The sequence below is a fragment of the Myotis lucifugus genome, unplaced genomic scaffold, assembly GCF_000147115.1.
Source record: "Myotis lucifugus unplaced genomic scaffold, Myoluc2.0 scaffold_7, whole genome shotgun sequence".
In the NCBI taxonomy this organism is placed as follows: Eukaryota; Metazoa; Chordata; class Mammalia; order Chiroptera; family Vespertilionidae; genus Myotis; species Myotis lucifugus.
In genome coordinates, this window is record NW_005871055.1 from 11,475,714 (window position 1) to 11,487,985 (window position 12,272).

At 36.9% G+C, this 12,272-nt stretch overlaps 1 protein-coding gene across 1 annotated transcript in view; it reads left to right on the top strand.

Moving 5' to 3' along the window:
* Nucleotides 1–11,325, top strand: part of MRPS31 (mitochondrial ribosomal protein S31) — a 49,402-nt gene extending 38,077 nt beyond the window's left edge. The window contains exon 7 of the mRNA XM_006083579.3: nt 11,020–11,325. Coding sequence (XP_006083641.1) covers nt 11,020–11,249 — 230 coding nt within the window. The 3' untranslated portion in view covers nt 11,250–11,325. The remainder of the gene's footprint in view (nt 1–11,019) is intronic.
* Nucleotides 11,326–12,272: the final 947 nt, after the last annotated feature.

Below are 12,272 nucleotides of genomic sequence, written 5' to 3' on the forward strand. Positions count from 1 at the left end.
TGTGTCCATTGGCTAGGCTTATATGCATGCATACAAGTCCTTTGGTTGATCTCTCCCCCTCACCCCCACCCTCCCCTACCTTCCCTCTGAGGTTTGACAGTCTGATCAATGCTCTTTTGTCTCTGGATCTCTTTTTGTTCATCAGTTTAGTTGTTCATTATATTCCATAAATGAGTGAGATCATGTGATATTTATCTTTCTCTGACTGGCTTATTTCACTTAGCATAATGCTCTCTAGTTCCATCCATGCTATTGAAAATGGTAAGAATTCCTTCTTTTTTACCGCAGTGTAGTATTCCATTGTGTAGATGTACCACAGTTTTTTAATCCACTCTCTTTTAGTCATATCTTTGTTTTTCATAACAAGGTATTACTGGCTTCATAAATTGATCTAGGAAGTGTCCTTCCACTTTGTGAAGAGATTGTGTAAAATTGGTGTTTATTTTTCTTTAAACATTTTATAAAATTGTCAAATGAAGTGATCTGGGCTTATGGATTGCTTTTTTTTTAGAGCTTTTAAATTACACATTCCTTTTCTTAAATAGTTATAAAACTGTATTTTTGGGGAGGGTTGAGTTTTGGTAGTTCAGATTGTTGAATTTTTTAGTGTAAAATTGTTTGTAATGTTCCTTTACTATTCCTTTAATGAGTTTGGGATTTATAATAATAACTCCCTTTTCATTCTTAATATTGGTGGTTGGTGACTTCTCTGCTTTATTCTTTATAGCACTTAATAGATAGATTTATCAATTTTACTAATTTTTTTAAAGAACAAGGTATTGGTATATTTTTTTAAATTTTTATTGTTGAGAATATTACAAATGTCCCTCCCCACCCCCCATTATCCCCCTCTACCCGGGTCCCATCTCACCCCAGGCCTTCACCACCCTACTGTCTGTGTCCATAGGTAAAATCTTTGGTTAATCTCTTCCCACCCCTGAACCCCCTTCCCTCTAAGATTCATCAGTCTGTTTCATGCTTCTGATTCTATTTAATTCACCAGTTTATTTTCTTCATTAGATCTCTTGTTTGTGTATTTTGTTTTTTAGATTCAATTGTTGATAGATAAGTATTTATTGCCATTTTATTGTTCATGTTTTTAGCTACTTCCTCCTCCTTCTCCTCCTTCTCCTCCTCCTCCTCCTTCTCTTCCTCTTCCTCTTCTTCTTCTTCCTCTTCTTAAAGAACAGCCTTCAACATTTCAAGTAATACTGGGCTTGGTGGTGATGAACTCCTTTAGCTTTTTCTTGATTGTGAAACTCTTTATCTGACCTTCAATTCTAAATGATACCTTTGCTGGATAGAGTAATCTTGGTTGTAGGTTCTTGCTATTCATCATTTTGAGTATTTCTTGCCCTCCCTTCTGGTCTGCAAAGTTTCTGTTGAGAAATCAGCTGACAGTTCTATGGGTGCTCTCTTGTAGGTAAATACCTGCTTTTCTCTTGTTGCTTTTAAGCTTCTCTCTTATCTTTAACCCTTGGCATTTTAATTATGATGTGTCTTGGTGTGTCTTTGGGTTCCTCTTGTTTGGGATTCTCTGTGTTTCCTGGACTTGTGAGTCCATTTCTTTCACCAGATAGGGGAAGTGTTCTGTCCTTATTTCTTCAAATTGTTTTTCAATATCTTGCTCTTTCTCTTCTTCTTCTGGCATCCCCAAAATGTGAATGTTGGTACGCTTGAAGTTGTCCCAGAGACTCCTTACGCTATCTTAATTTTTTTTTTCTCTTCTCATTGGGTGTTTTATGCTTCCTCATATTCCAAATCGTTGATTTGATTCTCGGAATCCTCCACTTTACTATTGAATCCTGTAAATTATTCTTTTTTTATTTTCCTTTTTATTCTTGTTTTTTTTTTGTCTTGTTTTGTTTTCATTTTATTTTATTATTTTTTTAATCTTTATTGTTGAAAATATTACATATGTCCCCTTTTTTCCCCCATCAACCCCCTCCAATCCACCCTCAGCCTCTGCCCCAGGCCCTCACCATCCCACTGTCTATGAATTATGCATACAAGGTCCTTAGTTGATTACCTCCAACCCACCCACCCTCCCCTGCCTTCCCTCTGAGATTCCACACTCTGTTCCATGCTTCCATGTCTCTGGATCCACTCCGTTCCTCAGTTTATTTTGTTAATTGGATTCCATATATGAGTGAGATCATATGATACTTGTCTTTCTCTGACTGATTTATTTTACTTAGCATGATACTCTTTAGGTCCCTCTGTGCTGTCTCAAAGGCTAAAATATTCTTTTCTACTGGTCCATAGTATTACATGGTATAAATGTACCACAGCATTTTTTATCCACTCATTTACTGATGGACATGTGGGCTGTCTCCAGATCTTAGCTATTGTAAATTGTGCTGCCATGAAAATAGGGGTGCAAACATTACTTCTAATTGGGGTTTCGGATCTCTTAGGATATATTCCTAGAAGTGGGATCACTGGGTCAAATGGCAGTTCCATATTTAATTTTTTGAGAAAACTCCATACTGTTTTCCATAATGGCTACACCAGTCTGAATTCCCTACAGCAGTATACTAGGGTTCCCTTTTCTCCATATCCTTGCCAGCACTTGTCATTTGTTGATTTGTTAATGGTAGCCATTCTGACAGGTGTGAGGTGATACCTCATTGTTGTTTTAATTTGCATCTCTCTAATGACCAGTGACTTTGAGCATTTTTTTCATAAGTCTCTTGGCCATTTGTATGTCTGCTTTGGAGAAGTGTCTAGGTCCTTTACATATTTTTTAATTGGAGTGTTTGTCTTCCTTTTGTTAAGTTGTATGAGTTCCTTATACTAAGAGTATATTTTAGATATTAACCCTTTATCAGATGTATCATTGCCAAATATATTCTCCCATACAGTGGGCTCCCTTTTTGTTTTGTTGAAGGTTTCTTTTGCTGTGCAGAAGCTTTTTATTTTGATGTAGTCTGATTTGTTTATTTTTTCCTTAGTTTCTTTTGCCCTGGTGATATATCCTTAAAGATATTGCTTTGAGAAATTGTCTGAGATTTTGCTGCCTATGGTTTCTTCTAGGATTTTTATGGTTTCCCAACTTATATTTAGATCTTTTATCCATTTTGAGTTTATTCTTGTATATGGTATAAGTTGGTGGTCTAGTTTCATTTTTTTGCATGTATTGTCCAATTGTCCCAACACCATTTATTGAAGAGACTGTCTTGACTCTGTTATAAGCTCTTGCCTCCTTTGTCAAATAATAATTGAGTGTTATGGTTTGGGTCGATTTCTGGGGTCTCTGTTCTGTTCCATTGATCTATATACCTGTTCTTGTGCCAGCACCAGGCTATTTTGATTATGGTGGCTTTGTAGTATAACTTGATTTCTGGTATTGTGATTCCTCCAACTTTGTTCTTTCTCAGGATTGCTGCAGCTATTCGGGGTCTTTTGTGGTTCCATACAGATTTTTGGAGTGTCTGTTCTAGATCTGTCAGATATACTGTTTGTATTTTAATAGGGAGTGCATTGAATCTTTGGGTAGTATGGACATTTTAATGATGTTGATTCTACCAATCCATGAACACAGTATACTCTTCCACTTCTTTATATCTTTTTTAGCATCCTGTAATTTTTCGAGTACAAGTCTTTTACCTCCTTGGATAAGTTTATACCTAAGTATCTTAATTTTTTTGTTGCAAGGGTAAATGGGATTGTTTTTTTAGTTTCTTTTTTTGTGAGTTCATTATTGGTGTAAAAAAGGCCATCAATTTTTGGGTGTTGATTTTGTATCCTGCTACATTGCTAAATTTATTTATTAAATCTAGTAGTTTTTTTCTGGAGTCTCTAGTGTTTTCTAGGTATAATATTATGTCATCTGCAAATAATGAGAGTGTTACTTTGTCCTTTCCAATTTAGGTGTCTTTTATTTTTTCTTTTTGTCTGATCCCTCTGGTGAGGACTGCCAGTACTATTTTGAATAAGAGTGGTGAAAGCAGACATTCCTGTCTTATTCCTGTTTGTAGAGGAAATGGTTTTAGTTTTTGCCCATTGAGTATAATGTTCGCTGTAGGTTTGTCAAATATGGCCTTTATCATGTTGAGATATGCTCCCTCTATTCGCACTTTGCTGAGAGTTTTTACCAAAAAAGGGTGTTAGACTTTGTCAAATGCTTTTTCTGCATCAATTGATGTGGTTTTTGTCTTTCAATTTGTTTATGTGATGTATCACATTTATTGATTTGCAGATATTGTACCAGCTTTGCATCCCTGGAATAAATCCCACTTGGTCATAGCGTATGATCTTTTTAATGTATTGGTGGATGCAATTTGCAGATATTTTGTTGAGGATTTTAGCATCTACATTCATCAGGGATATTGGCCTGTACTTCTCTTGCTTTGTAGTGTCTTTGTCTGGTTTTGGGATTACGGTAATGTTGGCTTCATAAGAAGAGCTTGGAAGTGTTCCTTCCTCTTGAATTTGTTGAAATAGTCTGAAGAGGATCAGTGTTAGTTCTTCTTTGAATGTTTGTTACAATTCCTCTATGAAGCAATCCGGACCAGGACTTTTGTTTGCTGGAAGATTTTTTTGATTACTGCTTCAATTTCTTCAGTTGTTATCGGCCTACTCAGGTTTTCTGATTCTTCCTGGATTCACTTTTGGAAGATTGTATTTTTCTAGGAATTTGTCCATTCCATCCACGTTGTCCAGCTTGTTGGCATATAGTTGTTCATAGTATTTCCTTACAATCCTTTGTATTTTTGTGGTGTCAGTGGTTACTTCTCCCCTTTCATTTCTCATTTTATTTATTTGGGTCCTGTCTCTCTGTTTCTTGACTAGAGGCCCGATGCATGAAAATTCGTGCAAAAGTAGACCTTCCTTCCCCTAGCTGCCAGCACCGGCTTCACTCCGGCACCTGGGACCTAGGCTGGCTTCTCTCGGGCTGACCGCAGGCAACTGGGACTCGGGCTGGCTTCCCTCTGGCCCGGCTTTATCCAGAATGATGTCCGGAAGGATGTCCAGTCTAATTAGCATATTACCCTTTTATTATTATAGATGAGTCTGACTGTTTCGTCAGTCTTGTTTATCCTTTCAAAGAACCAGCTCTTGATTAAATTAATTTTTTGTATTTTTTTTGTTCTCTATAACATTTATTTATGCTCTAATCTTTATTTTCTTTCTTCTACTTAAACTCTGGGTTTTTCTTGCTGTGCTTTTTCTAGAACTTTAAGTTATAGGGTTACATAGTTTATTATTAATTTTTCTTGTTTTTTTGAGGTAGGTCTGTAGTGCTATGAACTTCCCTCTCAGAATTGCTTTTGCTGTGTCCCATAGACTTGGTGTTGTTGTGTGTTTGTTTTCATTTGTTTCCGAGAAGTTTTTTATTTCTTTCTTGACCTCATTGGTGACCCATTCTTTGTTTAATAACATGCTATTAGGCTCCATGTGTTTGAATGTTTTTGGGTGTTTTTACTGTAGTTGGTTTCTAATTTCATTCCACTGTGTTCTAAGAAAATGCTTGATATGATTTCAATCTTCCTGAACTGGTAAACACTAGCTTTATGTCCTAACATGCGGTCTCTCTTTGTGAATGATCCACACACACTTGAGAAGAATGTATATTCTGCATCTTTGGGGTGAAATGTTCTATAAATGTCAATTAAATCCATCTGATCCAGTGTGTCCTAGAGTCAGTGTTTCCTTGTCCAGTTTTTGTCTGGAAGATCTATCCAGTGAAGTTAGCAAAGTGTTAAAGTCCCCTACTATGACTGTATTGTTGTCCATCTCTCCCTTAAAATCCTCTAGAAGCTTTTTTTATTTATTTAGGTGCTTCAAAATTGGGTGCATGTATGTTTACCAGGGTTATATCCTCTTGTTGGATCAATCCCTTTAGTATTATGCATTGATGTAGTATTATGTTGTTGTCTCTTGTGATGGCCTTCATTTTGAAGTCTATTTTGTCAGATATGAGTATTGCTACCCCAGCTTTTTTGTTTGTTTCCATTTGCATGGTAAATATTTTCCATCCCTTCACTCTCATCCTGTGTGTCTTTTGTCCTGAGGTGGGTCTCTTGTAGATAGCATATAGTTGGGTCATGTTTTTGTATCCACTTAGCTACCATGTCTTTTGATTGGGGCATGTTGGTGCTAGTGCCAGGTCTTGGGCCTTTTATTGATAGGTTTGGGGCACGCTGTCACCAGCTGCAGCTTGTTTGAGAGATTTTAGCAAAGTCTGAAGCCTTAGCAAGGACAGGCCATTCACATGGAAAAGCCACTGCAAATAGGTTAAGTAGGTCTGCAAATTGGATGGAGATGTGGCTACCAGTCAGCCTTGAGACCAGTGAGGTCCCAGCCCAGATATAATGACCCCTAAGCCCAGATATAATGACCCCTACAAGTAGCCCTGTCTTGGAGAAATCTGCCCCTGTCTTGGAGAAATCTGCCCCTGTCTTGGAGAAATCTGCCCCTGAGAAATCTGCCTAATGCCAGACAATCCAGTTCCTCCCAGTATGTGTCCAGGTTCCCAGAGCTACTGCCCGGTTTTGTAAATTTGTGTGCTGGCCCTTTAAAAGGAACTCCTGGGTCTCCAATAACCTCCATGTCCCTCAACCCCAATCCCGGCTGATTTTTACAGCCTATAATTTTGGGGATTTCTCTTCCCAGCTTTGGGACCCTGGGATCTGGTGTGGAGCTGGGACACCTTGCTCCTCATGGGTGGCCTCTGCAGAGACGATCTCCCAATTAAAAAAAATAGCACACATGGGTGTTGGACCAACCCATTCCGTCCCTCCTCCTTTCAGTGTGCTTTCTTCTTTACTTCTCCAGTTGTAGGACTTCCATTCAGCCACCTTTCAGGTAGTTTTGAATGATGGTTCTGTAATTTATTTTATTTATTTTAGTTTTTATTTTATTTTATTATTTTATTTTATTTTTTTTTTATATTTTATTTTATTATTTATTTTATTTTATTTTATTTTATTTTCTAGAGGCCCAGTGCACGAAATTCATGCACTTGGGGAGGAGGGGTCCCTCAACCCAGCCTATGCCCTCTTGCAGTCCGGGAGCCCTTGGGGTATGTCCGACTGATGGTTTAGGCCCGCTCCCCGTGGACATCCTTAGCACCACCACCACTGCGCTTGACAGCCATGAGCCTGGCTTCAGGCTGAGTGGTGCTCTTCCTGTGAGAGTGCACTGACTACCAGGAGGCAGCTCCTGCATTGAGAATCTGCCCCCTGGTGGTCAGTGTGCATCATAGCGATCAGTCGTTCCGCTGTTCGGTCGATTTGCATATTAGCCTTTTATTATACAGGATTTTATTTTATACTAGTAGCCCTGCGCACAAATCTGTACACCGGTAGGTCACTGCCGCCCTCCTGTAGCTCTTCGCCCACTGCCCTGCCCTTTTTCTTTTTAATTCTGGGATTTATTTGCCTTCTATAATTGAAACTTTGTTGCTTTGAGTGGAGCTCAGAGCCAGCTGTGGCAGGGAAGCCTGGCTTCCTGCTTGCTCCAGGTCCGTGGCCACGGCCAGCTGAAAGCAGGTATCTGGGGTTTATTTATCTTCTATAATTGAAACTTTGTTGCTTTGAGTGGAGCTCAGAGCCGGCCGCAGCAGCTGGGAAGCTTGGCTTCCTCCATCATTGGGGCAACCAAGCCTCCTGCTTGCTCCAGCTCTGTGGCTGCTGGCCGCCATCTTGGTTGGATTAATTTGCATATAGTTGCTCTGATTGGCTGGTGGGCGTGGCTTAAGGCGTAGTGAAGGTACGGTCAATTTGTGTGTTTGTCTTTTATTAGTGTAGATAGTGTTATATGGATCATTTTTTAAACAATTCTTTATTGTTGAAAGTATTACATATGTCCCATTTTTTGCCCCATTGATCCCCTCCAGCTTGCGCCCTCCATCCCATTCCCCACTACCCCCCGCACCAGGTCTTCAGCACCCTAGTGTCTGTATACATGGGTTATGCATATATGCATACAAGGTCTTTGGTTGATTGCCTCCCACCCACTCACCCTTCCCTTCCTTCCCTCTGAGGTTCCGCACCCTTCCATGCTTCCATGTCTCTGGATTCACTCTATTCATTAGTTTATTTTGTTTCTTAGATTCCACATGAGTGTGATCATGTGATTCTTGTCTTTCTCTCACTGACTTATTTCACTTAGCATGATATTCTCCAGGTCCCTCCATGCTATCTCAAAGGGTAAAAGATTCTTCTCATGGTTCTGTACTTTAGTTGTAATTTGTATGTAGTTCTGGGAGTCAGTGAGTACAGGCATTTATCTATGCTGCCATCTTCGTTCTCCAACAAGGTATTGGTTTCTCTATTTTTGTATTTTTAATTTTATGATTCCTGTTATTATTTTTATTATTTCTTTCATTTTGCTTGCTTTGAGATTATCTTGCTCTTCTTTTACTAGATTCTTGAGGTCAGAGCTCAGATTATTTATTTGAGACTCTTCCTCTTCGTATGTATGCATCTAATGCCATATTTTTCTTGTTTTAGCTGTGTTCCACAAATTTGGATTTGTTGTGTTTCCATTTTCAATTCTGTGTGTGTTTTTTAATTTCCTTTGAGATTTCTTCTATGAATCATTAATTATTTATAAGTATATTAATCTCCAACTGTTTGAAGATTTTCCTATTGTCTTTCTGTTACTTGATTTTAGTTTGATTCCATTATGAATAGAGTACATACGTGTAATATTTCAGTTATGTTGAAATTTGTTTTGTGATCCTCGATATGGTTTAGTTAAATGAATGTTTCATAGATGCTTGAAAAGAATATCTATTCTGCCATAGTTTGATAGAGTGTTCTATAGATGTCAGTGTGATCCTGATGGTTGTTCAGTTCTTCTATATCTTTGCTAATTTTCTACCTGGTAGTTTTTAATTGCTGACAGTGGGATATTGAAATACCCAACTATATTTGTGGATTTTTCTATTTCTTATTTATTTCCATCATTTTTTCTTTCATGTATTTAGAAACTCTTGTTTGGTACATAAAAAATTCACATGCTATCTCTTCTTGGTGGTTTTATCCTTTTATTATATAATGTTCCTCTTTCACCCTTGTAATTTTCTTTGCTCTGTAGTCTACTTTATCTAATTATTCATATAGCCACTCATGATTTCTTTTTTTTATTAATGTTACCAATACATACAGTGGAATCTTAGTTCTTGAACTTTATTCATTCCAGAAGGCTGTTTGAGAAGCGATTTGTTAAAAAACCAAATCATTTTCCCCTTAGAAATAATGTAAATTGAATTGATTCCAGACCCTCAAATGATTCCCAACCTTTCTTATTTATATATAGTACATGTCTTATTTATATACAGTACATGTCTGTTAACAAACTTCTTTTCTTAAATTTATTGAACCACCCTCTACCAGTCTTAAACTAATCACTTTCAGCACTTGTTCCAGGGGTGTTTTTCAAGAAGTCAGTAGGGGCATCTTCACTTTTTCACATGTCACTGTCTCCAAAATGCTGTCACCAAGTGCTCTTCATTTATACAAATCAACAACAGTTTTTCTACCTCTGTAATTGTCTGTGATCATTCTTTCTTTCACACTTTTAACAACATGATGAACTCAAGTTTTAAAATTGTGCTAATTGTCCATTCCACCAGCAACAAAAGCCATATATATATATATATATATATATATATATATATATATAGAGAGAGAGAGAGAGAGAGAGAGAGAGAGAGAGAGAGAGAGAGAGAGATTCACAGCACAATTTCCTGAGATATTAACAACACAAGGTTTGGTTGTAAACTCTCTCATACTGGCCCATTTTCTCCTTTGTTTGTGGCCTATGAGATGTTTGTGTCATGCTTATGTATCAACATGAAAGGGTTGTCAGATGGAGAACCAAAGTTAAAACAGAGACAGTTTTTTCCATGAACAACTTGGTCAAGAACAAAATTGTTTGAGATGGGAGATATTTGTGAACTGAGGTTTGACTATATTTTTCTGTAATCTTTTACTTTCAACCTACCTAATTGAAGTGAGTGTCTTATAGATAGTATATATCTACTTTGCCAACCTCTGTCTTTTTATTGGTGTTTCTAGGTCATTATATCTAAAGTAACTATTGATTTGTTAGGACTCAAGTCTTCCATTTTATTATTTGTTTTCTGTTCATTTTCCCTATTTCTCATTCCTCTGTCTTTTCTTGGCTTCCTGTGGCCTGCTAGAACATATTTTAGGATTTCATCGTGTTTTATTTATGTATTTTTTAAGTATAGCTTGTATAGTTTCCTTAGTTGTTATTTTAGACATTAAAATATTTATTAAGAGTAATTGCTGCTACACTTTGGACATTTATAGTATGCTAAGCATTGTAAAAGAGCTTTGTAAGCTTTTTGTCTGTTTAATATTTACTAAACAAAAACAAAAAACACGAAGCCCAGTGGTTAGAGCATAGGCACCTAGACATAAGGGTCCTGGTTCGATTCCTGATCAAGGGCATGTACCTGGGTTGCAGGCCCAAAGCCAGCCAGGTTGGGTAGCCCATTGATTTGTCTCTTACATCAATGTTTTTCTTTCTCTCTCCCCCCTCCCTCCACTCTCTCTCAAAATCAATGGAGGAAAAAATGTCCTTGGGTGACAATTAACAAAGATTCTGGGATTTTTTTAATGCTCACCTGAGGATATGTTTATTGATTTTTAGAGAGAGGAAGGGGGGGGGGGGAGAGAGAGAGAGAAACATCAACGTGAGAGAGAAACTTTGATCACATTGATCAGTTGCCTCCCGTATGTGCCCTGATCGGGAGTCAAACACAACCTTTTGACGTACTGGATGATGTTCCAATGAACTGGGCCACCTAGCGAGGGCAGAAGGTAATGTTTTAACTCTCATTTTATGCCTAAGGAAACTGATGCTCAGAGAAATTAATTAATTTGCCCAGTCACAGTTATTAAATTGGTGGGCAAACCTAGCTCTGACTTCAAAGTTCATGCCTTTAACTGTAATACTATATTACATTCATGTTAATCTTATGATATAGGTTTTACATTCAAAATTATAATGTAATGTATTTTGTCTCTCATTTTTTAGGTTTTGATGATGATGGTTCAGAATTTCATGAACATATATTTCTGGATAAACACCTGGAAGATTTTCCAAAACAAGGACCAATTCGTCACTTCATGGAGTTAGTAACCTGTGGCCTTTCCAAAAATCCATATCTGAGTGTTAAACAGAAAGTGGAACACATCGAGTGGTTTAAAAATTATTTTAATGAAAAAAAGGACATTCTAAAAGAAAGTGACATACAGTTCAATTGAAGACCATGGAAATTTGTATTTCAAACTGTTGGAAATTGATATTATAACTAAATAAAAGAATTTTAAAAGAAGTTTACCTATATTGTAGTAATTATTGCATCTGATTTGAATAGAATAAATGTCAAGTTACTTAGAAATATACAATGGTAATTGAAAAATATTGCATGAAAAGAAATATCAGCATTCATGGATTCAACTAGTAATTCTTTTAAAAAAGAATATCTTAGAATTAGTAATAAATTTAAAACAACTTTCTCTAACTTTTTCTTTTCATTCAGTGATCAGACTTCTTTGAAACACAATTATTAGCCATATATATGATGACATGAGAGGACTATAACAGTTGAGATGATTTACAGACAGTTTTACATGCATAATATATATAAACATTTTCCATATTTGCATATATGTATTCTTATATGTTTCATACAAAAGTAAGTATCCTTGCCAAAGTCTGCATCACTGTAGAGAAATGACCTTGTAGAAATAAAGCCCTTAATTCTAATTTCTTCTTGTACTTTAGGTCTTAATGCCAAAGTTAGAACTATTTAGTTCTTATTAAGGTACTTGGCATTGTCATTCAAATTCACAGAGAGATTGAAGATTAAATAAACAAAACAAATATAACTCAAAACAACAATTTAGTTTAGTGACCCCAGGCTAGTAGTGTTTCAGGTCCTGGCACAAGCAAACAAAACCCCAGCAGAAACCTAGGCTTCAAATTACAAACAATGAAACAAAGCACCATGAATGCACACCTGCAGAAACAACAGACAACAGAATGAAACTTGTGGAGCCTTTAAACATTGGGCTTACCATATTCAGAGTGTAAAGTATGTGTCACTTGGAATAAAATTCAGAGCAGGAGACTGTCCAAAGAGATTTTTTAAAAATTAAAATTAGTGAAGGAATATAACAGATTAGACAGGAAATAGATCTGAAGAAATTATCCACATGCAGAAAGAGAAGCAAAGAGAAAAGAAATATGAAAGGGGTAGTAATTAGTGTAAGCAAATAATCAGA